The 25,976-nt window shown below is 41.2% G+C and overlaps 1 protein-coding gene across 1 annotated transcript in view; it reads left to right on the top strand.

Moving 5' to 3' along the window:
• LOC115817196 (complement C3-like) overlaps positions 1 to 25,158 on the top strand; it is a 35,185-nt gene extending 10,027 nt beyond the window's left edge. The window contains exons 13-41 of the mRNA XM_030780461.1: positions 359 to 562; positions 814 to 1,005; positions 1,214 to 1,369; positions 1,481 to 1,610; positions 3,967 to 4,038; positions 4,191 to 4,385; positions 5,067 to 5,184; positions 5,308 to 5,396; positions 6,388 to 6,530; positions 6,813 to 7,022; positions 11,778 to 11,838; positions 12,093 to 12,179; positions 12,322 to 12,525; positions 13,156 to 13,237; positions 13,468 to 13,627; positions 13,729 to 13,812; positions 14,733 to 14,883; positions 15,956 to 16,119; positions 16,380 to 16,538; positions 17,858 to 17,948; positions 18,088 to 18,136; positions 18,390 to 18,480; positions 19,346 to 19,435; positions 19,582 to 19,687; positions 20,115 to 20,204; positions 20,584 to 20,664; positions 23,333 to 23,416; positions 23,915 to 24,050; positions 25,014 to 25,158. Of these exons, the coding sequence (XP_030636321.1) occupies positions 359 to 562; positions 814 to 1,005; positions 1,214 to 1,369; positions 1,481 to 1,610; positions 3,967 to 4,038; positions 4,191 to 4,385; positions 5,067 to 5,184; positions 5,308 to 5,396; positions 6,388 to 6,530; positions 6,813 to 7,022; positions 11,778 to 11,838; positions 12,093 to 12,179; positions 12,322 to 12,525; positions 13,156 to 13,237; positions 13,468 to 13,627; positions 13,729 to 13,812; positions 14,733 to 14,883; positions 15,956 to 16,119; positions 16,380 to 16,538; positions 17,858 to 17,948; positions 18,088 to 18,136; positions 18,390 to 18,480; positions 19,346 to 19,435; positions 19,582 to 19,687; positions 20,115 to 20,204; positions 20,584 to 20,664; positions 23,333 to 23,416; positions 23,915 to 24,050; positions 25,014 to 25,158 (3,624 nt within the window). The remainder of the gene's footprint in view (positions 1 to 358; positions 563 to 813; positions 1,006 to 1,213; positions 1,370 to 1,480; positions 1,611 to 3,966; positions 4,039 to 4,190; positions 4,386 to 5,066; positions 5,185 to 5,307; positions 5,397 to 6,387; positions 6,531 to 6,812; positions 7,023 to 11,777; positions 11,839 to 12,092; positions 12,180 to 12,321; positions 12,526 to 13,155; positions 13,238 to 13,467; positions 13,628 to 13,728; positions 13,813 to 14,732; positions 14,884 to 15,955; positions 16,120 to 16,379; positions 16,539 to 17,857; positions 17,949 to 18,087; positions 18,137 to 18,389; positions 18,481 to 19,345; positions 19,436 to 19,581; positions 19,688 to 20,114; positions 20,205 to 20,583; positions 20,665 to 23,332; positions 23,417 to 23,914; positions 24,051 to 25,013) is intronic.
• Positions 25,159 to 25,976: the final 818 nt, after the last annotated feature.

The raw sequence follows: 25,976 nt of genomic DNA, 5'->3' as shown, positions 1-25,976 counted from the left end.
CTAACTAACATTTGGAAATTCTACCATGCCTCTCTGCCACTCATATACTAAAATACTCATAGCCACTTAAAACTCAGCGTAATCACTGAATGGTGATTAAGTGAATTTGGATGAGAACATTACAAGACTGCTGTTACTGAGTAAATTTAGTTTCAGTTGTATGAGAAAAAAACAACAAAAAAAGCAATCATAAACTTTGTGGCAGTACAACAGCAGGCAAAGCAGCAGGTTTGCTCCAACTACAGAACACGTCCCTGAGGCATTCAGTCTTTTCAGGAATTTAGACTAGATTTTCTAATAATAGCTTAAAGCAGAAATATTTTTGTTCCACAAATGTAATGCTCTCTTTTCATTATAGGCTAAAACGGATGACCCACACCTAGATGATGATAAACAGGCTAAAGGGCAGATGACGGCTCATGCTTACTCTCCCCCTGCTGGTTCTGGACACTACCTGCACATTAGCATAAACAGTGCAGGACTCGTCAAACAACAATCATTCACAGCCAATCTTATTTGGGGTGAAAACCGAAAAGTACAGAACCTACATATCACTTACATGGTAGGTTCTTATGATGTCTTGTTGTGCACATATGCAAATAGCATACAGACCCACTCACACACACACACACACTCATAGACATGCACACACACACACACACACACACACACACACACACAAACACATATTTATATATGTACACACACACTCACACACGCACGTGTGTGTGTGTGTGTGTGTGTGTGTGTGGTCGTGTGCACTTGTTAATATGTATATCCAGTCAATGGTACTGTGTTCTTTTGTGTGGTCAGGTCCTCAGTAAAGGACAGATTCTACATGTTGGCAGAGTCCCAATTACAACTCAGTCTGTGTGGGCTCTGCCGTTGACTGTGACAAAGGAAATGATCCCTTCCTTTCGTCTGGTGGCGTATTATCACATGGGTACTTCAGAGGTTGTGTCTGACTCCATCTGGGTTGATGTGCAGGACACCTGCATGGGAACGGTATTAACTATTAATTGCTTAGTAAACTTTTTAAACATATGGCATGGCACCAGAATTTATCTCAATGTAATATTAACCAATTTATTTTCATATGTGCTTGGAACAAAGTGAATTACAGTCTTAAATCTCTCTCTCTCTCTCTCTCTCTTTCTCTCTCTTTCTCTCTCTCTCTCTCTCTCTCTCTCTCTCAATTTTAACCACAACAAAGCTTGAAGTGAAAGTTACTCGTCCAAAGGTAACATATGATCCTAGAAAAAGTGTTGAACTAGTCATCACTGGAGACCCTGGAGCCAGGGTTGGGCTGGTGGCTGTGGATAAAGGAGTCTATGTGCTCAACAACAAGAACAGACTCACCCAAACCAAGGTGGTCAATCCTCTCCCCTCTCAGAGCATTTGTATGTTCAGATTTCAGACTGGCCAAATTGTGTTTTTGTTAACACAAACATCTCTCTCTCTGTCTTTTCTATCCTCACAGATCTGGGACATCATTGAGAAAAATGATATTGGTTGCACAGCTGGTAGTGGTAAAGACAGTATGGGAGTTTTCTATGATGCAGGACTGCTGTTTGAGTCCAATACTGCAGGAAGCACTGTCCCCAGAAGAGGTAATATCAAATTGGTCAGTGCATTTATGACAAGCCTTGTGTTAAACAAAACCTCCAGAATAGACACAAGGTTGTGTAGCCAGTCACCCTACAGTAAGGCTTTAGCTGGTCAGTCACTCTACATCAGGTATTGAAATGGTGGTTAAAACAAGTACAAGTACTGTAAAATAGGCTTTAGATTATAGATTAGTTACTTTACAACAAATATTGTGTTGATCCCTTGCGCTAGAACAGACGTGAAGTTGTTGTTAAGCATTGTGCATGTGTTTTGCTGGCAACTGAATGTAGAATCTGTGAGTCCAGAACTTTTATTAGCTTGGGCATCAGTAACACGTTATTGGTTCTAGAGTCAGTGAGCAACAAGGTATCTTACGAAAACTTTTGCAGTGTAGCTTTGTGCTTTCACTAGAGGTGGGAGAAAAAGTCGATACAGTGTGGTATCACAATATTTTTCGACACGATGTTATATCGATACAGCAACGCCAAGTATCGATATATTCACCTATTTTAATATTAATTTATAATTTTCTTTTTAAAATTTAGTTAATATTCTTTTAATTTGGTACACACATCTACTCTGATAACATTGCCTCTGAAGTCCACAAGATGGCGCAAGATCTCGTTCTTCTCTTGCATCGCAGTGGAAATTGGAAAGGAAGTCACCAAGATGGCTGTAAATACTATACGTAATGCGCTGTCTGTTTTCAAGTTGAGAGTGTGGCTTCCAGAATACAGCGAATGATGAGCTCGACATCCAATATGCTGTTTGCAAACAGATAAATTTGTTCACAGAATTAAATGGGTAGATTCAAGTGAGATCAATTGAATCGTGTGTTATTTTCCTTATGACTCGGGGCTCGACAGTCCAAGTGTTTCACTCAGATTTGCGACTATAAAAAGTATTACAAAATTCAGCTCAAGCAGCCTCTACTTGATAACACAACAACGACGGTGATGTGATCGCTGCGCTGAACCAATGCTGTCCGCTGAAAAAAGTAACGTGATCCACTCGTCAGTGCAAAGGGCAAAAGCTCCTGGACCAGTGATATCCTTTCTGTCTAAATGGACTTAACAGACTTTCTTTGGCGTTTCTTTTTTTATTTGGTTTTTGTTTTGGCGAACTAAGAAAAACTAATTTATCATACCGTTCATACCTTTTTTACAATTTATACAGTTTAAAGTGGTTTAAAGTATAAATAATTACATAGCTATTGAATAAATACAGTTTGAAGCAGAAATAATTAAAAACCTAGTGTGTGTTTTGTATTGAAATAAATTAAATAATTTTGCTTGTAAATGTCTCCTTGTATCCCTTTAGTAGGAAAAAGCATGTTATTTAATAAATTTACACACGTGGACATGGACAAGTTGCAGTCAGTGTGTGTATGTGTGTGGTAAAGAGGCACTAAGCTAAGAGCCTATGAACTTTCTTGTACACTGTTCCATCTCACTTGTCAAATTCTGTGAAACTGACAGCACAATGCAGTGAACAGATACATAATTCCTGCTTTTGCCTTTTAGGGGTATTTTTTCTTCTTCAGTTACAGAGATATCGTGATATATCTTAGATGATTGTCTTGCAATGTATCGAGTATCGCAGAATCACTGGACCATGATACCATCGTCATCGTGGGCAGCGTATCGTGATAATATCGTATTGTGAGCTACTCTGTGGTTCCCACCCCTAGTCTTCAGGACAGTCATTAAAATGTTTAGAAACTAATAAATTCTTTCATTTATTCTTATTCTTCATATTAGTCGGTGACAATAAAGCATGCATGGAGTTGTTTAGTGGTTCAACAACATGTCACAGAAAACAAGCAATGTTAAATGTCTGCTCTGACATCACTCTAGAACAGGTATTGTTTTTCTAGAACAGGAACCCAGCATTGGCCCATGACTCTAGAAAAGGTGCGTTGTTGGCACTTATACTAAAACAGGTAAACATTGCATTGATCAGTTACTCTAGATTAGTCACTTCCTTGGTCTGTGACTCTAGACAGAATGCCCCTGCTCTAGATGGAATGCATACTGTGGCACTGATCAGTGTCTGTGGAACGAGTGCTTTGGTGACTGCGACTCAAAAACCAGTGTTTTTCCTTAGATTTGGGTTCCACTGAACATGTGAGGAAATTGTAGCTACTGTTGGGCACATTGGTGGTAGAGTCATAATCAGACTTGGATTACAGTTTGAAATTATACATTTTATATTTTCTAAAGAACACGTCCCCCCTCCATAAATTGAAAAATACATCACTCTTGCAGCAGAGAACAGGAGTAAATGTCTTCTTTACTAAAGTGTCCTGAGAAATGCCTCTGAGAATGCTAACTGCTCTTTATCTGTTTATTTATAAAGAACATGGTTGCCCTTTTCCTGCCAGCAGAAGACGCCGTGACATTACAATCATGGAATATAAGAAAACACTGTGTAAGTTGTCTCTTCCATTTACCCATGATTTCTGGTCCTGTGAACTGCATGTCAACCTAATCCCTTGATTCTGTGATTTGAAGTTCAATGTGCATTTTTGCAAAGTGCAAATTTGTTATGTTGCCAGTTTTTTTCCCCTCTTTCTTCTGCAGTTGAGAAATATGAAGGGTTGCAGAGGGAATGTTGTATGGATGGAATGGTGGAGAATATTTTGGGGTACGCGTGCGAACGCCGGGCGGAGTATATTGAGGACGGCCAGGAGTGTGTGGAAGCTTTCCTGCACTGCTGCACTCAGTTGGCCAATAAGAAGAAGGATGCTGTGGTGGGCGAGCTTTTCCTCGCACGCAGTAAGGAGCCCGGTCACATGAGGAGCCATTTAAGCCAAAAATGAGAACTTCTCTCATGTCAGCTTAAGAGGAAAACTGAATCAGAGTTTTAATTTATGTTATCTACAGTTAAACAGCATTTACACGAATAATATGTATTAAGTATTGTAGCTGCATTGCTTTTGCATATATATTATATACCAATACTATTTATTATACCATTAGTCACTATACTTATTATACTTATATACTTATTCTATTATTACTTATGATACTGTTATACTGTAATTATACTGTTATTATATGTATTGTAAAAAGAGACTGTAAATGATTGTGCCATGCAGTTTAACATTGAATCTTGAATCTTGTATACTTGCATTCCTGCCAGGCTAATGAATTTGTGGTAAAACTTCTGATAAGTGGAGAGTCTACTCCATCATAGTTTAGTGGAGGACTCTCAATCATAAAACACACGCTTAATCAAACATCTGAGGACCATATTTTTATGTTATGAGCAAACTTGATGCTTTTTTTTGAGCAATTACAGAATTGACCATGTTGGAAGTGATTGTGTCCTTTGTATTCACTGGAAAAATCCTGAGGTGCTCTTCTCAGTTTCCCACCATTGTGTGTGTGTGTGTGCGTGTGTGTGTGTGCACATGCATGTGTGTGTGTCTGTCTGTGTGTTCTGACCACACGTAGGTGAGATAGAAGATGTGGATCTAGAACTTCTTGAGGATATCGTGACGCGTTCTGTTTTCCCCGAGAGCTGGCTTTGGGATTTTTCAGTTGTTCCAGAGTGTCCCAGTGGCAAATTGTGGTGAGTAGATCACTCTAATCGCTTAGCGTAAGACTGTCTTTAATCTAATAAGGATTCCAGGCCTATTTTTCATTGTTGAGTCTGTAGACGGAATCCTTTTCTCCTCTTTCTCTCCTCATACAGTAAAACAGAGTCTGTGAAGAGATCCGAAGCCCTTCCAGACTCCATAACCACTTGGGTCATCACTGCCATTGGCCTGTCCAAAACTCATGGTAAGCTAATAAGACCGCTACTTTGTCATTAGAAGTCCGACACTATCAGTTTTGTTTTGTTTTTCATCATTATTTATTTTCCCTCTCTAAAACTAAATGGGGAGCCATAAACAATAGCGCTATGAAACTTGGCAGGTAAGTTGAAATGTCCCAACACCACTCGGGCAATGAGATTTACCCCGATAAGCCAAATAGTGGCAGTGTAGACCAAAAATTTGTGGATTTGTGGACAGTCATTATGTTGACCACTCAAAGTAGCACCACTATTTAATGTTTGGGATCAGCCAGACATAGAGGACTAAATTACACTCATTGGTACCATTCTTCTGACAAGTAGGTAGCACAGTGGAGAAATTCCAGTTTGGTACATGTTACCTGAAGTAGTAGTAGTAGTAGTAGTAGTAGTAATAGAACAACTTACAAAAATTGTACTTATCAAAAATTCCTCCACCACTGACAAACTGATCTGTTATCTGCTTCGTTCTTTTCATTTGGTTTTACTCACTTCTTCAGATCTGTCTTTGCTTTTCGTTTTCACTGTCAGTCAAGCCAAGGTTATTACAGCTTTTTACTCCCGGTGCCGGGGACGCAGCTGCTGAATAATGTGTCTGATTGGTTAGATTAACTGATTGTGCAACCTTTTCTTACATACTCACTGATGCGTATGTCTCCGTTTCGGTCGTTCCATTTTCTAGTTGGTTAAATGACACAAATGGTCAGCTGTGGCTGCATTTCTCTTCTATCAATCTTCACTTATCAAAAATTGTACTTATACACAAATGCTTCTACTGCTAAAAATTGTAACACTAAGATGGTAACTTCTTCTCCAACTAACAATAATAACACTGCTACTACCAGAGGATGTGTTACATAAATATTTAAACGACATGTGAAGTAAATCTGTGCTCATTACATATAGCTATCCTTTAGCCTATATTACGAACTGCCATATTTAATTAGCACGCTTCTCTCTCTCTGTCTTTCTTTCCAGGTATCTGTGTGGCAAATCCTTTGGAGTTGGTTGTTAGTAGGAATTTCTTCATTGATCTGAAGTTACCTTATTCAGCTGTGCGCAGTGAGCAACTGGAAATCAAAGTCATTCTTTACAACTACATGGAGGATGCTATGAATAAGGTACACGTTTAATCATCCTACAAGACATTTCCTCATACGGAGTATTAACTGTAATTCATTCTATATTTGAGTTATGAGCTCAAAGACTCTCGTGTCTGTCCAGCAATTTTAAACTAACTCAGAAAAAAAGGTTAAATAACTTGAACCTGTGTGGGACAACAGAAATATCCTCTCTTTTAACGTAATAATTTAAAAATAATTAGCTTTGTGAGCTTTAGAGTGTACATATCCCCGTATAGTTTTCTTTTTTCTATTTTCTTTTTTCTTTCTTTTTTTGGACAGGTTTTCGTAGAGATTTTTGAAAACCAGGAGATTTGCAGCTCAGCCACTAAGAAAAAGAAATATCGTACCAGAGTGAGTGTGAGCTCTATGACATCACGAGCTGTGCCTTTTGTCATCATCCCCATGGCTGTGGGAGAATTCACCATCGAAGTGAGGGCCTTCACTCCTGATGGGATAGGGGACCATGTGCGTAGGCCTTTGAAAGTGGTGGTGAGTCCAGACAATGATCCTGTTTCACACTTTCCTCAGCTTTGAGTCAAATCTTCAGTAGAGGTGTAAGAAAATATCAGTACACTTGAGTGTTGCGATATTATGCTTTGTGATACTGTATTGATTCTCAAAAACACTCGATTTTTGATTAATCATGTACATGCAAAGATTCATGTCAGACAGTGGTTAATTTTGTGCTGTGTTTAAACTGACCGCTAGATATCAGTGTCGTAATCTATCTTAAGCCATTTGACCAAAGCAATCCTCACAAAGCACCAATTCTCATACATATTCCTATCAGTCTCCCAAAAAAGGTTGTGCATTGCCTCATCTCTTTGTGGTTGGGTGCCCCTGCCGGGCTAGCCTCACAGATTCCCCATCCACTCTGCAGTACGTCATTATTTCATATTCTTCCTTTACAACAAGCATAAGTTGTCACCAGCATTTACTGCCCCTCTCATTAGTGGGATAAGACAGACCATGTGACCTTGACTGTTTCACCGTTTGCATGACTTGTTAATGACCACAACGCACCGGCAGAGGCCCCCTCCTCATCTCACATGCAGCCCCTAAAGGGTCTCACAGACCACTTCTTTTTGAACACAAAGAACCTGATTTCTTGTAATACAAAAGATTGTATGCTTATAACTTTTAATACAAATGATTACATTGATTCACCTCTATAAAAATGATTCCATAATTCTTACAGTGTTTATCATAATTGTTACAATGATTATCTTAAGGGAACTTATTAATTCTCTGACACAATGTAAACTGAGACAGGATGTAGCATAAGGGCACACCGCTAACATTAGCATTAGCAGTAAATTTGCTAATGCTAACGTCACCTGTCGCTGGCCAATTTTGTGCACTGCCCGATTTTTCCGGGAGTACCAAAGTCCGGAAGTCCGGTCTGCAACACGCATGGGCAGCAAGGATAATTTACGATACTACCCGATTTGCATGGCGTTTTTACGACATTATATCATAGTTGTGTCACAACAAATATTAGGTGTCTAATAAGAGAGAATTTTAAATATAATATACTCTGTTTTGTGGATTTTTACCAACACTGAGAAAGAAAGACAACAAAAATCTTTTTGGAAGTCGTAAGACAAAATCTATAAGAGTGTCCATAATCAACATTAGATATTATGTCCTGATTTCAGAAAACCCAAGGAAACAGTTTCACATTACATACGTACTTTGTGCTGTATTATATTTCATTAAAGTACAAGAAACTGTTCCATTACAGCGCATATTCATCGTAACATAAGAATGGACACAGTTATCACATAACAGAGAGAAAACTTTATTTATATTAAGAATTTACAAATTTACCAATTACTATGAACAATTTACGGTTTACAACTTGGCATTTAGCAGAAGCTTTTAAACCAAAGTGACTTACAATAAGTGCGTCAATCAGGTTTAACTACCTCATAAGCAAAAGACTGCGGTGAGAATGCAAAATAATTATTCTCAGTACCACGCTCCTGTATATTCTGCGACGATAGAACAGAAAAACAATAAACAAGACCTGCGACATAGAGACGACATTAGAACATCAGATGTTTTTTCTCAGTACCAGAGAGGTTATGCAGTGGGGGACAAGTGGATTCTGAAAAGGTGGGTTTTCAGTCTCCTGTGGAGGATGGAGAGAGATTCCGCAGTTCTGATTGAGGAAGGTCATTCCAACACCATGGAACAAGGGCAGAGAAAACACGTGGCCAAGAGAAATGGCTGACCAGAGGAGGTTGAGCTGAGAGATCCAGCTGGGGTGTAAGGAGTGATCAGAGACTGAATGTAGGATAAGGCAGAGCCTCTTGTGGCCTGGTAAGCTAGCACTAGTGTCTTAAATTGGATGCGGAGTGCTACCGGAAGCCAGTGAAGTGTAGTGAGTAGTGGAGTGACATGAGAGTGTTTTGGGAGGTTGAATACCAGGTGTGCAGCAGCATTCTGAACTAGCAGCAGCGGCTTGATAGCGCAGGCCCGTCAGCCCAGCCAATAAGTTGTTGCAGTAGACGTCCAGGGTCAAAATGAAGCTCTTCTGTGGCTGCGAGGAAGGCTGTCTCAGTGGAGTGGCCGGCTTTGAATCCCGACTGGTTCAGGTCCAGTAGGTTATATAGATAAGGAGAGAGTTGGTTATAGACCGCGCGTTCGAGGGTTTTAGAGAGAAATGATACAAGAGATACTGGACGGTAGCTTCTGACATCAGCTGGATTTAGAGTGGGTTTCTTTAGCAGTGGCATGACCCGTGCCCTTTTCAGAACAGAGGGAACCATACCAGTAGACAGGAAGCTCTTGAATTAAGGAGGAAATGAAGGGAAAAATACCCTCAGAGATGGAATGTAGTTTTAGGGACAGCGGGTGCAGGATCCAAAGTGGGAGGAGATGAGGGGAAGGAGTCGCAAATGTCTTTACCCTTCTTCTCAAAGAAGGAGACAAAGTCATCTGCAGAAAGGGATGAGGGAGATGGAGGAGGAGGAAGAGGGGAGAGGTGGGAGGAGAAAGTAGAACAGAGTTTGTGAGGGTTCGAAGAGGCAGAGTAGATCCTGGAGTGGAATAAGGCAGACTTTGCGGAGGATAGGATAGAGGAGAAGGAAATAAGAAGAGAGTGGAAATGGGATAAGTCGTCTGGAGATTTTGATTTCCGCCATTCTCTTTAAGCCGTGTGAAGTTTGGCTCTATCAGCACGATTGTTGTTGGTCAGCCGGGGGCTGGGAGCGGAGAGACGAGCTTGTTTGGTAACAGGGGGGCAGAGGGTGTCCAGGGAGGAGGACAGCACAGAGAGGACAGTAGAGGATTTCTCCTCAACATAAAAAGGTGTGATAGAACTCAGCAGAAGAGAAAGAAGCACTAGAGGAGAGGGTGTAAAGGTTACGTTGGGCTGACACTGACGGGGTGGGAGCAGAGGATTTAGGGGAGGATAAGATCGCGAGACAGAGGGATAAGAGGAAGTGATAAGAGGCGTGGAGAGTTGTAACTTTGAGATCAGGAGCAGGATAACCTCTTGTGAAGACAAGGTCCAGCTGGTTGCCAGCCTTGTGTGTTGGAGGGGACTCCACTAGGGTGAAGTCGAAGGACCGGAGGAGGGGGAGGAGGCTAGCAGACTGAGTAGAACTTGCAGTCCCTGAGCAGAAGGATTTGAGTGTCGTCCTCAGGGAAGGAGCTGAGGAGGGTGTCCAATTCATCTAGAAATGACTGTAGAAGGCCTGGTGGATGATAGAGAACAGTCATGTGCAGTGTACAAGGGGGAGAATCAGAAACAGCGTGAAATTCAAAAGAGGTGGGGCAGACGGGAGGGAGAGCAGTGACACGGAAGCTCCACGAGGGGGAAACCAGTTCCTTTACTCCTCCCCAAGGGTTTGGGGGTATGGGAGAAGATGAAGGCAGAGGAGAGGGCAGTGGGAGTGGCTGTTTTCTCTGGTGTGATCCGTGTCTCAGTGAGGGCCAGGAAGTGAAGGGACAGCATGGAAGCCTGAGCAGAGATGAAGTCAGCCTTCTGTACTGCTGAATGGCAGTTCCAGAGGCCACTGGAAATGACAGCAGTATTGACAGTAGAACAGGCCACTGTACAGTTTACTAGAGTTTACTGTAGAGTTTACTAGAATATCTAGAATATCTAGTAAACTGTAAATTTTCAGAGGTATGTGGGCTCAGTAAAATGACTTAATTTATTAATCTCAAAAATCTTTAAAAAAAAAATTAAACCTTAAAAGTGTTGAAAGAAGTTAAAAGTTGCATGTAAAGGTTGAGAGCGCTACATTAGCGAACGAAAAATGATTTGGTGGTTTTGAAACCTCAAGAGAACTATGCATTCTTGCCGATAAACATCTAGGTTTAGAGCAAGGTGCATAAACAGTGTAGTCCAGCAGTAAATGTTATGCTTAGCCCACAGAGAATCTTTGCAAAAACAGTACCTTTCAGTCAGCTAAGGGAACAGCAAAGGGTTAACATTAAATGAGGGGATCTAAAATTAGATTATAAAAATCGCGATATATCACCTTGCATACAGTATCGCAATATATTACAATATATTGAACCATTACCTCTGTGTCAGGATATAGTATTGCCAGATTCTTGTCGATACACAGCCCTGATCTTCAGTCTTCAGAGTCAAAATCTCAGTTCTTACTGTCCTGTTCCATGACCAGCATGAAGATGAGTATTAAGATTATGAGAAAATGATATTGCATTTTTTAGAGCAGTATTTATCTTTTGCCATTTATCTTTTGAAAAATTCTGCTTTGTCTGTCTGTCTGCCTGTCTGTCTATCTTTCTGTTAACAGATAAAAGGAAATGCTTTTACTGAATACATTCACAAGCCGATTTTTAAAATTTCACTTTATGTTTTATCAGATATGAACCCTGCACTTGTTTTTCCAAATTGACCCCTGCACCAATTGGGAAGGGTGAGGCTTTTGTGCATGTCTCTTCAGATACATGCAGCATTAAACACCACTTCTTTACACCTGTCAGTTTCCAGGCATGTCCATGGAAACATATGGAAGCCCACACTGTTTCCCTGGATTTACCTGAAACTCTGCAGGTGACACCCCCTGAGACTAGGAGTCACTGAAGTGCAATGACTGGGAATGTGCCTTTTCTGACTGATCCACCCAGAAGACCATATGTGCACTTTTGCAAAGCCTGACTCGTTCAATAGTAGCAATGAGATCTGAAGTTGTGGTGCAGTGTAACTTACCAAAAAGGTACAGTAAGTCTCTCTCTTTCTCTCTCTTTCTCTCTCAGGCAGAGGGTGTGTTGACCCGCGTAGAGGGGAAGGCCACGCCTCTGGAACCAGCTAAGCATGGTAAATACATACATAAAGACGGAGAGAATAAATGTGGAGAGAAAATGATGTAAAAAATTAATACTACTAGTGCTACTACTACTACCACTACTACTACTAATACTAATAATAAAAATTATAATTGAAATAATATTGTAATTGTTTCTATTGATGTTTCATAATTTTTTTAATGGAGCTCTTAGAAATGAATTTGAGTACATTTTTGCATGTTCAGTGTTTTGATTTCTGCCTTTCTCTCTCTGCCTGGTAAACAGGTGGAATTCAGAGAACAGAGTTTGAGAGAATTGAGCTGCCAAACCAAGTACCAGGCACACTTGCACACACCTACATAGCTATTAAAGGTAAGTAACACTCACCAAGCACACACACAACCACGCTGTTGTGAGCTTCCATCAAAGTCTCAGCAAACAAATAGGCATGGAAGAAAAAGTCGGTGACAGCAGCGCACACATTTGACCTTTGATCTGCGATGTCTCTGTGGAGGCAAGCCGTTGATGTATATGGTGGAGAAATCTATAAGCGGAAAGGGTATGGGAGATCTCATCCGGCAGCCTGGCGGCTGTGCCGAGCAAAATATGATGTCCATGGTGCTGCCTCTCATCGCTACACACTACCTGGACAACACCAACCAGTGGCATCAAGTGGGCATGGACCGCCGACCAACAGCCCTTTCTTACATCTCAATGGGTGAGAGGCCTAATGGCTTAATATGAATATATATTAATATACATATACATACACACACAGATATGGATATATAGATGGAGTTATGTAAATATAGATTAGTAGTCTAATGGTGTCAGGACATAAAACCATCCCTCAGTCCACAGAGCAGAAAAATGAGCTCAGTGCAATTACATACTGTCAAATTTATACAAATGACTACCCTTTAAAAACCTTGGAAAACTATATGCTCTCACAAAACACGGTTAATCAAGACCTGAATACCCATCTTACGATCACAACTATGTCCATGAAAAAATCCTAAAAGCAATCCTAATGCACATGTAAATTGAAATGAAAGATCGATCTTAGCCTGCTTGGAAAAGCATTTGTAAATGTCTGATGGGAACGAGAAGCAGGATAAAGAGGATGTGCTAGATGAGGAATTCAGACAAAAGATCTTGTTTAATGTGTACATGTCAAATGGAACTGATGGAGCAGTGAGTTGTCTGATTACCTTTATCTGAATGACCTTGTAATGTGTGAGTTGTTTATCTGATGAATGTTTAATGATCAATTACTATTCACTGGAGCAGTCTTACCACTTATGTTTACCATTATATTGAATGTTTCATGTGAAACTTGTGTGCTTAGGGTACCAAAAACAGCTTACCTACCGCACGGCACATGGATCCAGTGTTTCTTTCAGAAGTAACAGTGGAACTGGCAGCACATGGTGAGATGCTTTTGGTTGTTCTCTGTTACCAGTTATCCAGTTGTCCTTTCCTCCATCTTTCCGTTTTTGCTCTTTCTGGTTCGTTTCTCGAATTTTATGGCTCACTTTGAAATCTCTCCCTCTTTCACCCAATCTCTTTTACTCCCCTCTCCCTCATTCTCTTTTATTCCCTCTCTTCTCTTCCCCTCTCCTCTTCTCCTGACCACTTAACTTCCCTCTCATCTCCAAAGGATGACGGCATATGCTGCAAAAATGTTCACCATAGCCAGCAAATTGGTTCAAATCCAGGAGAATGTGATCTGTGAGTCCTTCAAGTGGCTGATTTTGAATGCAAAACAGCCCGACGGTGTCTATAAGGAGTTTGCACGCGCATATGCAAGTTCACTTAAGGTCAGTCAGCCACAGAGGAAAAAAATGCTCAGCGTGTTGTGTTCCTCCTGTATTTATGCATATGCTTTGATATGATGTTTTATCTCCTGTTCTTTCTACAGGGTGAAGAAATAGAGGTGTCTATGACAGCCTTTGTTCTGATAGCAATGCAGGAAGGCAAATCACTTTGTGAAAATACTCTTCTAGTAAGTTACACAAAAGGCCTCAACACCAGTTTTCGATTCGACTGTTCGGCATCAAGTATTCAGTGGAACTATATATACACATACACACCTACACACACACACACACCAACACACACACATATATATGCATATATGGGTGTGTGTGTGTGTGTATGTGTGTGTGTGTGTGTGTGTGTGTATGTTAGGGATGTCCCGATCCGATCTCAAAGCTCGGTATCGGGGCCGATCAAGGCATTTTTTAACTGATCGGTATCGGCTTTACTGAGCACGACTCTAAGCCCGATCCTTCGTCAGCTGGCACACAGGAGTCGTCAACAGAGAGCATAATTTGTGGCAGGACACAGCTAAAATGTCTACGGTGTGTGCAGTGTTTGCTTTTCAGTTGTCAAGCATATACACTGAATTGGTTTTAATAACTTTAACGTACTTGAAACGTGCACTGTGCAACTGCATTACCTCGGAAAAGACAAGTATCAGATCGGGACTTGGTATCGGCAGATACCCAATGTTAAATGAGTCAGATCGGGATCGGGGCAAAAAAAGTTGATCGGGACATCCCTAATATATGTATATGTATATGTATATGTATATATACAATACACATATGTGTGTATGTGTGTGTACTTGCTTACTCTAAAGATTTTCACGAAGATGCTTTCCGTTGTCCCTAATAAACTACAAAAAAAGTGGTATTTTGCATAAAACACTGAAATACAAATGTAAATGAATTAATTACTCATAATTATGCACGCACGCACACACGTGCACACACGTGCACACACGTGCACACACACACACACACACACACACAGAATTCCTTGGTACTTGCCTAGTGGTCTTAAATAACACAATCTGCCTAACACTACATGCTGTCAGCGTCCCCATCACTGTTCCCCTCTCACTCTCCCTCTGTCATGCAGAGCATGTCAGCAGGCATGAGGAAGTCTGCAGATTATCTTGAACGTGTGATACAATCTGTGAAAACACCTTACGCGGCTGCCATAGCCTCCTACGCCTTGGCCAATGAGGACAAACTCAAGACAGATGTGCTGTTCAGACATGCTTCTCCAGGTGTGCAAGCCAATGATGACAAGCTGAGCTTGTCAAAAAACCTTAAAAAAGTCATAGCACCTCAATTTCAACATCACTACCTACACTTCTGTATTCTCATTACACCCATGTGTAATATCGTACAAGCCAGATGTCATCATGCATCATAAAGTTAACTGCTTATCCCCATGTGATTAGCTTCTTATTAGGGCTATCACTTTAAAATTACATCATTAGAATAGCATATGTGTTATTCTTTGTTACGACCCCCCCGTCTAGGGCGGGATGAACATAAATGCGTGGGAGAAACCTCATCTCCTGTCAACCGAGTGAACCCGAAACACCAATACCGACACCGATATAAAGTGGTCAGCTTTTTATTACTATATATACTTATTTACAAAAACACAAAAGACTTCGGGGCTGAGCCAGGCCAAAATAATAAACAAAACACATCTTACTAACGTGAGAAGGGAATAACCTATCCAAAAGAATACCAAAATAAAGACAAATCAACTTCCCTCCCTAACTAACATAAACAGGAGAAAATAAATTCAAACTGAAACGGCACCCACCCCCTTACGAGTGCTGACTACGAAAAGAGAACACAAAAGAAACCAACACGACAACCCACTATTAACACCAATTTACAAGTTTACAAGTTTCATCCGATAAAGATTTCACCTAAAGATTTCACATCAAACTATAGACGCGGCAGCAGGAGTTTAGCAGGAGGTTCCGCCAGATGTGTCCTGCGCAGCCGTCGTCTTTTAAACTTCCCTCGGATGTTCCCAACCAATCGTTACCTGCCAGCAAATCTGAAAAGAGAAATGGGGTGGGGAGCGAGAGGGAGGGATAGCGACAGAGAGAAACACCCGTGCAGTAACAAAAATACGTCCAAGGAATGTAGAAATTCAAAGTAGATTCAATGTAGATTTATTTGAAAACATTTTAAGGGAGTCATTTTTTTCCAATTAGAAACTATATGGAAATAAACAACCACAACAAAATATTTAATCTCTTGCTGCTTCTAGTTTTAGTTGCTTTAAGTGTTACTGTGTAGTAGCCTAGTCTCTGTGTGTTTGTTGTTCAGATGGAAGTCACTGGCCAGTTGCTAATGATAATTCCCTCACACTGGAGGCCACTGGTTATGCCCTGTTGGCCTTGGTCAGAGCGGAGAAATTCAAGCAAGCCACAACTGTTGTCTCATGGCTACGAACAAAGCAGAGCTACAGCGGACGATTTGGTGCCACGCAGGTAAGACACAGACAGCGTTTAGCAGTGATACTGTTGTGGTGTTTCTCTAATCACATCTCTAATCACCATTCATTTTCATTTGATTTTAATTTCCTTTTGAATTCATCAGAACCTCTCCCCCTCATGACCTTATTCATAAGTTTTACGTCTAGTGTAACATGGTTAAACTTCTGTCCATATGTATAGAAAATGCAAGTGTTATATTGTGGGAAAGGGCTAAGATCTTCATTCCTGACAATAAGTTTTTTCCCATCCTTTAGGCCACTGTGGTGGTTTTCCAGGCATTGGTCGATTACTTCACAAAGGTGTCCGATATGCAAGAAATGAATCTGAATGTTGAAATAAAAGCGTCCTCCAGAAGCGGTCTGATAAACTGGAAATTCACCACGGGAACCGGAGCCCTGCAACGCTCAGAAAAGGTTTGAGGAAACTGTAAGGTTTAAACGGCAGACATGCAGAGCAAAAAGATGAAAGGAAAATGTGTGTATGTTTTGTAAAGGTCTAATGGTCCTGAAACCGAAACTGAAACAGGAACCGCGATACACACGTCCACGGTCTTGCATTGCGGTTCTGGAAGACACCAAGCCCCCCGCCCCAATTTTTTTGTAGACAATCAAAGTAATTAAGGTACAAGATGCACATGAACAAGACACGGATTCTAATGGTTTCATGACTTGGCTTTCCGTAGTTCCAGTCCAGAGATCACATAACCGTGGAGGCTTCAGGAACGGGTGAAGCGACACTTTCAGTGAGTACTTCTCTGGTCTCACTTTGTCACATGATAAAGGCTGTACACACAATGAGGACTATATGAACCTCTGAAATTATTTCACTCTCTAGAGCTTGCATGGAGAAATTAAAAAAAAAAAAAAATCCAGTATGTAATGCTAGTTTGCCAAACCATCCGGTAAACCAGTTATCTATGAGACACACTTCCGCAGTTTCGTCACACTATGTAAATGTTTTAGAAGCGTTTATTGGTTGTTTTAGACCCAGTCACGAACCATCGTGGCAAAATCAATGTGTACTGCACTTTGGGGACTGCTGCAAGGCCAACATGTCTTTGATTATTAATGAGCTGTCACCTGTGGGCTTTGGATGGAGCCATTCAAACATACCACGGATGGAGTTTTATTGGGTGGAGCAGAGCTTGTTGCTGTTATTCGCTGAAATACACGTGGTGCAGGCAAAATACTTTGTTTGTTTTGTTTTTAACCCATTAAGGCCGGATCACGCAAGTGTTGCATCTGGACTTAATGAGTTAAATCTCCAAATAGTTAAAGTGCTAAAGAGAACAGAAAGTCTAGGTCTCACCTCCTTCATCTCCTGTAATGGCTCAAACCGTTCTGACTTTTAGGATGATTTAACCTGGACTTTTTTCTTTGGCGTTTGTTTAAAATCATGTGTAAAAAATACATTTGACATTTACATATAAATTGCCTGTACTGCGTAACCTAGTGTTACACACAAACTGAAACATGAGAATGTATTTAAAATCTCACACACACTCCATTATAAATCAGGAAGAGTGGCTGAAAAAAAAAAAAATTGAACACTGCTTATTGTAGTTTTCAGTGAATAGTTTTGTTCAGTACAGTCTGGTTTGATTGACCTGACATTTGGTCAGGGCTCCTGTGAAGTATTGGTGGCCAGAGAGGAATGTTAAGGGTTTTTTTCCTCAGGCTTTCAGGATCTCTCTGATTGTCAAATTCAACCTGATTTTTTTTTTTTTCTTCAGACTTTGACCTTGTATTATGCCAAACCTGACAAGAAAAAATCTGACTGCAAGAACTTTGACCTCAAAGTGACGTTGGATAAGGAGCGTAGAGGCAGGAATTTCCCCCATGCATCAATTTGTTTCATTTTCATAAACAAAATGCATTTAACTTTATGAAACACTGTTTTACAAATATCAACCACTGCAGTAATTTTGCCTGATACTTAGTCTAATTGTTATATTTTTCTCAGTTTCCTACCATGGAGCCCATGGAAGTTATAAGCTAACCACTGAAACCAAGTATGTAAAACGAGTTGCTCACTTGACTGATCTATACTTCTATACCGAAATCTCACGAACATGGGGGTTGTTACTGGTGTGATGATGTCAGAAACGAGCATAGCATAACAATTCTCTGCTATCATGTCTTTGAGCAAGACTAGGCAGCCCTCGTGGTTGTGGCAGTTAGTACGTGGTTGTGTCTGAAAGAACCAGTTTTAACGTCATACAGACTTAAAGACTGTTTAACAGTCACTGTTTCATCCCCTTCCAGGTTCCTGCCTACAAACAGAACAGCTGCAATGTCTATTCTGGATATCACCATCCCAACAGGATTTGTTGTGGATCAGACAGATCTTGACAAGGTAAAATGAAATTATTATTAGTAATGCCAGATGTTTAAAAAGGGGCTGCCCAGAGGAGAACTGTGTGTGTATACATACAACCACATACATACACACACACACACACACACACACACACACACACACACACACACACACACACACAATCACATACGTACACACACACACAGACACACACGCACATGGTCCCCTGCCAGGTGTTTTTTTTCATCTTTCTTTCATCGTTTCAAATGTTTAAGGCATTATCCATTATAGTGTTTGTGGATGTGTAATCGATTAGGTTGTAGAAAGCAAAGAATAAATTTAACAGACTTAAGACTGACATTTATCTGCTACAGCATGCTACCAGATTCAGTACTCTCACTTATGATTCTTTTAGTATTTAGACCACTACAGCAATCCAGTGTCTCTGACACCGGTAGACACTGGTAAAGATTGGTAGACAGTTAGTTTCTGATTGTTAGCAGGGCAGTTTTTGTTGTTGTTTTTTTTTGTCAGAGAAGTGTGTTACTATGATTCTGTCTCATGACCAACTGTCAGAGAAGAAAGACATGTTATAAGTAAGGGTATATGCATATATGTATATTCAATATTATACTGATTAAAATGCTAAAATTAGTTCAAATGCTACCATCAGGGTAATGAAAACATACTAATGTGACGTAAGTTTGTTATGACTGTAACTTTGAAGTGTATGGAGTATTTGTGGTGATTTTGTTTCGTTTGATCAGAGGGTGGATAATAAGAACGCTGAAGAGAAAGATAATATTTAAAAAAAGATTTCCCTCTTGTTTTTTTTTTGTTTTTTTTAACATTATTATTAGTATTCAAACTCACTATTATTATTTTGCCTCTGTGTTTCAAGTTGATATCAGGTAAAGACAGATACATTAAGAAATATGAGATGGACAAACTGCTGTCGGACCGAGGCTCTCTTATTATCTACCTGGATAAGGTAGCAATAACCACATCACATCATACAAATATTATTCACTTTTATTCACTTCCAAATGACTCTACCACAACTGATCCTGTAATCAATCTGTCTGTCTGTGTATCTGTCTCTCGTTCTTGCTATTTCTGTCTCTCTAACTTTAAAAGATTTCCAATCGAAATTATGAAAAGATTGCATTCAGGATGCACAGTATGATGAATGTGGGGATGCCTCAACCTGCTGGAGTCACTGTGTATGAGTACTACACTCCAGGTGACTTACACACACACACACACACATACACACACACACACACATACACACACACACACACACACACACACACACACATCCACGCACTCACACCCAACACAAGAGCACACACGCACACACACACACACACACACACACACACACACACACACACACACATCCACGCACTCACACCCAACACAAGTGCACACACGCGCACACACACACACACATCCATGCACTCACACCCAACACAAGAGCACATCGCATACACACACACACACACACACACATACAAGCACACACACACACACACACACACACACACGCACACACACACACACAGTCATGCCCATACACATGCAAGGAAGCATACAAGCACACAAAACACACACACACACACACAGTCACACTATCAGTTTTTTTTTTTCTTTTTGTTTGCCATCAGAGAATCGCTGTGTGAAGTATTACAGCACTGAGAAGGATGGGGAAACCCTGCGACAGATCTGCTTCGGGGACCTTTGCAGATGTGCTCAAGGTACAGAGAGATGTGGCAAGTGGCAGGGACAGTAAAATACACCAGGAAATGCTTTCTATGCTTCTATAGTAATTTAGGGTACTACATTGGTATGAGTAATTATAGGACTTGTACAAAATTACGAAATCATACATTTATGCATGGTCCACCAGCACTAACCAATGCTGGGCGCCAACAACTTTTAACAATGTGATCACAGGAGATAGCTTTCCTTTTTAAATCATAACTTTCTACCAGATTTGTTTTGTCACCTTTCCATATTCCATGATTGCTTTGAGAATATCTCGTTCACCTTGTCCTGTTTTTATTGATTTATTTATTCATTTATTTTTTATTTCATCCAAAGACCTGACTCCAAACCTGAATTGTGTTTCCACAGGTGACTGCACCAAACCGAAGGTAAACCCAGTGCCCGATGAGAAACAACGGCGTGATTCTGCCTGTGATCAGACTGATTATGGTAAGAAAGGAATAGTCGCAGGAGGGGGAGGAGGGGGTAGTGACTGGATAGAGAAGATTATAGGGACTTCCCATTGAGGCCATAGATAAACTAAGTGAAGTTGAACACATAAATCCGGAGACACCCAGTGGTAAGAATTCAAAGAACCATAACTGGAGTTGCCTGGGGTGAGAGGCGACGGGCAGGTGTGGGGTTACTTGTTAGCCCCCGACTGATCACCGCTGTGTTGGAGTTTGTCCAGGTGAACGAAAGGGTTGCCTCGCTGTGCCTTCGGGTCGCAGGGGTGAAATCTCTGACTGTCGTGACGGCGTACGTGCCGAAAGGCAGCTCAGAGTACCCAGCCCTCCTAGAGACACTGGAAAGTGTCCTAGTGAAGACACCATCTAGGCATTCTGTAGTTCTACTGGGAGACTTCAATGCTCACGTTGGCAATGATGGAGAGACTTGGAAGGGAGTGACTGGGAGGAACGGCCTACCTGATCTGAACCCGAGTGGTGCTTCTGTGCGAGTCATGGATTGTCCATAACGAACACCATGTTCGAGCATAAGGCGGCTCATAAGTGTACCTGGTACCAGAGCTCCTTAGGCCAACGGTCGATGGCGGGGGAGGATGCCGGACAGACCTGGTAAACCCAAGCGCATAATGAGGGTGAACTGGGAACGGCTGGCTTAGGACCCTGTCCGGAAGATCTTCAACTCACACCTCCGGAGGAGCTTCTCCCTGATCCCGAGGGAGGCTGGGGACATGGAGTCCAAATGGACCCTGTTCAGAGCCTCCATTGTTGAAGCGGCAGCTTTGAGCTGTGGTCAGACGGTCATTGGTGCCTGTCGTGGCGGAAACCCAAGGACCCGGTGGTGGACGCCACCGGTGAGGGAAGCCGTCAGGCTGAAGAAGGAGGCCTTCCGGGCTTGGCTAGTCCAGGCTGCAGGGATGGGGAGGTTCTGACCTCAACTGAGGATGTGGTCGAACGATGGAAGGAACATGGGAGTTTGCCAATCCAGTCTACATGTGTTTTGTGGACCTGGAGAAGGCTTAAGATCATGTTCCCCGGGGTGTCCTGTGAGAGGTACTGTGGGAGTATGGGGTGCCAGGTTTGCTGCTGTGAGCCATTCGGTCCCTGTATAACCGCAGAGAGAGCTGTGTCCGTATTCTCGGCACAAAGTCAAACTCATTCCCAGTGAGTGTTGGATTCCGCCAGAAAAAGGTGGCTTGCCCTCTCCGAGTTGGGACTGAGTTTCTGCCTCAAGTGGAGGAGTTCAAGTATCTCGGGGTCTTGTTCACGAGTGAGGGTAAAATGGACCGGAAGATCGACAGGCGGATCGGGGCGGCAGCTGCAGTCATGCAGTCGTTGTACCGGACCGTTGTGGTGAAGGAGGAGCTGAGTCAGAAGGCAAGGCTCTCAATTTACCAGTCGATCTTTGTTCCAACCCTCACCTATGGTCACGAGCTCTGGGTAGTGCCTGAAAGACTGAGATCACGGATACAAGCGCCGGAAATGAGCTTCCTCCGCAGGGTGTCTCGGCGCACCCTTAGGGATAGGGTGAGGAGCTCAGACACCTGGGAGGAGCTTGGAATAGAGCCACTGCTCCTCCGCGTTCAAAGGAGCCAGTTGAGGTGGTTCGGGCACCTAGTCAGGATGCCTCCTGGGCGCCTCCCTGTGGAGGTGTTCTGAGCACGACCAACTGGGAGGAGACCCCGGGGAAGACCCAGGACACGTTGGGAGAATTATATATCTCGGCTGGCCTGGGAACGCCTTGGGATCCCCCAGGAGGGGCTGGTGGATGTAGCCGGGGAAAGGGATGTCTGGGCTATCCTCCTCAACCTGCTGCCACCGCGACCCGGTCCCGGATAAGCGGCAGAAAATGATGATGATGATGATGATGATGATGATGATGATGAGTAAATCGGATTGTGAAAGTTCATTACTCAAAACTTCACATATGAAACACTAGTCCAATGTCTCCTTTTACTAAACAATGTGCATTACATATCTATAGACGATCGATAGATAGATAGATAGATAGATAGATAGATAGATAGATAGATAGATAGATAGATAGATAGATAGATAGATAGGAAAGAAAAAGCAAATGCGTGTGTGTGTGTGTGTGTGTGTGTGTGTGTGTGAATACATAATGTTTTGTTCATTCATTGATCCATTTATTCATTTATTTTTTTTAATGTAGACTCTATTTTTATATCCACACAGTTTTATACCTCACCCAGATACTTAACCATTTAATTTCCATACCTACTCTGGACACTTAAATATCCAACAATTTAATTTCTATACCTACTCTGAACACTTAAATATCCAGCAATTTAATTTCTATACTTTCTCTGGACACTTAAATATCCAGCAATTTAATTTCTATACCTACTCTGGACACGTAATATCCAACACTTTAGATACATGAACACTTTAAATACCTGAACCTGTTTAGTCATTTGTTTACTGTTCATTATCATATCTTTTTGTACTACACACTTGTTTGCTCATCTGTTGTTTTTCTGTCGATTACTACTATTGTACTTACATTGTATTGTATTTTTATCTATACTTCTTTGCCTGTCTTTCTGCTGCTGTTAACACCCAAATTTCCCCTCCGGAGGATCCGTAAAGTCTTATCTTATCTTATCTTATTTATTTATCTTTTTTATTTGCAGTTTTCAAGGCTACTTTTGATGAGAAGGAGTTGTCTCGTTTAGGTGACAGCTATAGTTTCACTATAGACACCGTTCTAAAAGAGGGTATGTATGCATGTTAAAAAAACAAAACAAACAAAAACAAAAACCCTTTATGATTACCATTTGCAGAGGACGCCCATGTCCATTAATTTTATTGTTCCAATTGGCGTCTTTCCAGTTTCCCACCATCCCTGGTGACCCCCAGTTTCACATGGTTGAACTCTCTCTGTTCTAACTTACATGCTTCAGCTAATCAACAGATTTGATACTGAGTTTTTCAACTGAATGGGTTTGTTAGAGCAGAGAGACCAGAAATACTTGGTGTGGGGTTTCTCCATGGGCAATATAGGGGAAACATTTACTAGAACCTTCTGGAAATTTTTCCATTCAAAATCTACCCATGTATCCATTAAAATATGTTCCTAAAATATGATCACAAAGTAAGTCTCAATTTAATACAGTCCCACAAATTCTGTGTATGAACTATTTCGTCAAAATGCGCTGTACATTTGTAACGTTTTATGGGTTATGGTTTGTCTGTCCGCATTGCCTCTCTGTCAGGGACGGACGTTGTGGTGGAGGGACAGACGCGTGTGTACACAGCCCATCCATCCTGTAGAGACGGCCTGAATCTAGTGAAAGGACAATCTTACCTGATCATGGGAAAGTTCTCTGACCTGGAGAAGCTGCACGGAAGGTGAGAGCCGCCTCAGGGAAGCGTCTCGTTCCTCATGCTCTGGTGTCCATGTGAAGTAAGGGGAGATGATCTGGCTGCAACAAAGACATATTCAAAACACTGAGACTCAGAAAATAAAAAGTACACTCACAACACTTCCATTAATGAGACATTGCTGCACAGAAATAGTGATATCTGACCACATGACCTCACATTTGGTGCTACATATTTGCAGACCTTAAGCTACTTCCTGGGCCTTTCCTCATCCCAATAATAGAACATAAGCATAAGATTTTAAACACAGTTATAGGACTTAAACAGAAGATTTTCTCCTGATGTTTAAGGACTGGATCCATATGAAACGGGTGCGGTCAGAGTGATTGTCACTGAGAACATCAAATCAACATAGGAAGACAGTGTTGATGCAGCAGCTGATGGATGGGAATTAGAGACAACTAAACTCTGTGAAAAAAGGGTGAAAATGCAAAAAAAGAAAGAAAGAAAGAAACAGATGTTATGGTTCTAATAGCCTGTCTGCAGCTGCAACCAGCTGCAACTCAGCCTGTCTGCAGCTGCAAGCAGCTGCCTGAATTTCTGTTTGACTTTAGCCATTAGTTTGAGATGAACATCAAGTTCCTTAAGTGTGCAGAGTGACTGATGACAGACTGCGTTTACTGACAAATAATTGTGTTTTGGTTAAAGCACAGACTAAAGCTCCCGGTTTTGCCAAGTGTGAAAAGATGATTTATGCATCAGAATAAATAGATAGAATTGTACAAAGCCCTGCCAAGCGCATACGATGACGTCTAGTTCCGGCATGGTGCGGGCCGAAATTAAAAACAATTTCTCATCTGAGTCAAAAACGTTCAAGTTGCTTTGAAGTGAAACAAATCCTGAAATGAGCCTCCGATAAGCATGTGCATGACTGTATGTTTGTTTAAGGGCCCAGCGTTCACTCTCACTGCTTTGCATCTGTGTTATCAGGTACCAGTATAAATTTGGGGAGGAGACATGGCTGGAGCATTGGCCCACACAAAGGGAGAGTCAAGAGAGTGACGCACACAGACGGAGATATATTGGCATGATGGACCTTGTGAGCTATCTCCAAAGTCCTGGCTGTCTAACGTAATGTGTTCATCACACATATGTTGGGATACTGTGGGAAATGAGCTAATAACTACTCGAGTTTGTTCTTCATATTTTTCCTTGTCTTTCAACTATTCTCATGTATTTACTACATAAGCAAAGTAATACAATGACTGTTTAGAAACCACTGTCTGCATTAAAATCATTACTACTGATTTGCTCAAAAAAAAAAAAAAAAAAAAGTTAAAGAATTTGTTATGTGTCGTGTGTTTTATTTGTGCATGGCTTTTAATTAACCATCTTTTAGTCAGACTTTTATCAGTCACTTTCAGTATAATTGACAATTTTTGTAATTTGTCTGATGTCAGTGTTGCGGTAGAAGGGCTGTAGAGAGGCACTGTTTGATTCCGGACTCATCTCCTCTTCTGTAACAGTATGCTAATGAGTAAATATGTCACCTCAAAATTGTTACACTGATGAATGGGTTAATTCAGGACTCATCTCCTCTTCTGTAACAGTATGCTAATGAGTAAATATGTCACCTCAAAATTGTTACACTGATGAATGAGTTAATTCAGGACTCATCTCCTCTTCTGTAACAGTATGCTAATGAGCAAATATGTCACCTCAAAATTGTTACACTGATGAATGGGTTAATTCAGGACTCATCTCCTCTTCTGTAACAGTATGCTAATGAGTAAATATGTCACCTCAAAATTGTTACACTGATGAATGAGTTAATTCAGGACTCATCTCCTCTTCTGTAACAGTATGCTAATGAGTAAATATGTCACCTCAAAATTGTTACACTGATGAATGAGTTAATTCAGGACTCATCTCCTCTTCTGTAACAGTATGCTA

Source organism: Chanos chanos, chromosome 7 (genome assembly GCF_902362185.1).
Source record: "Chanos chanos chromosome 7, fChaCha1.1, whole genome shotgun sequence".
Taxonomy (NCBI): Eukaryota; Metazoa; Chordata; class Actinopteri; order Gonorynchiformes; family Chanidae; genus Chanos; species Chanos chanos.
Note: the sequence above shows the minus strand (reverse complement) of the source record. Positions and strands in the feature narration are given on the sequence as shown.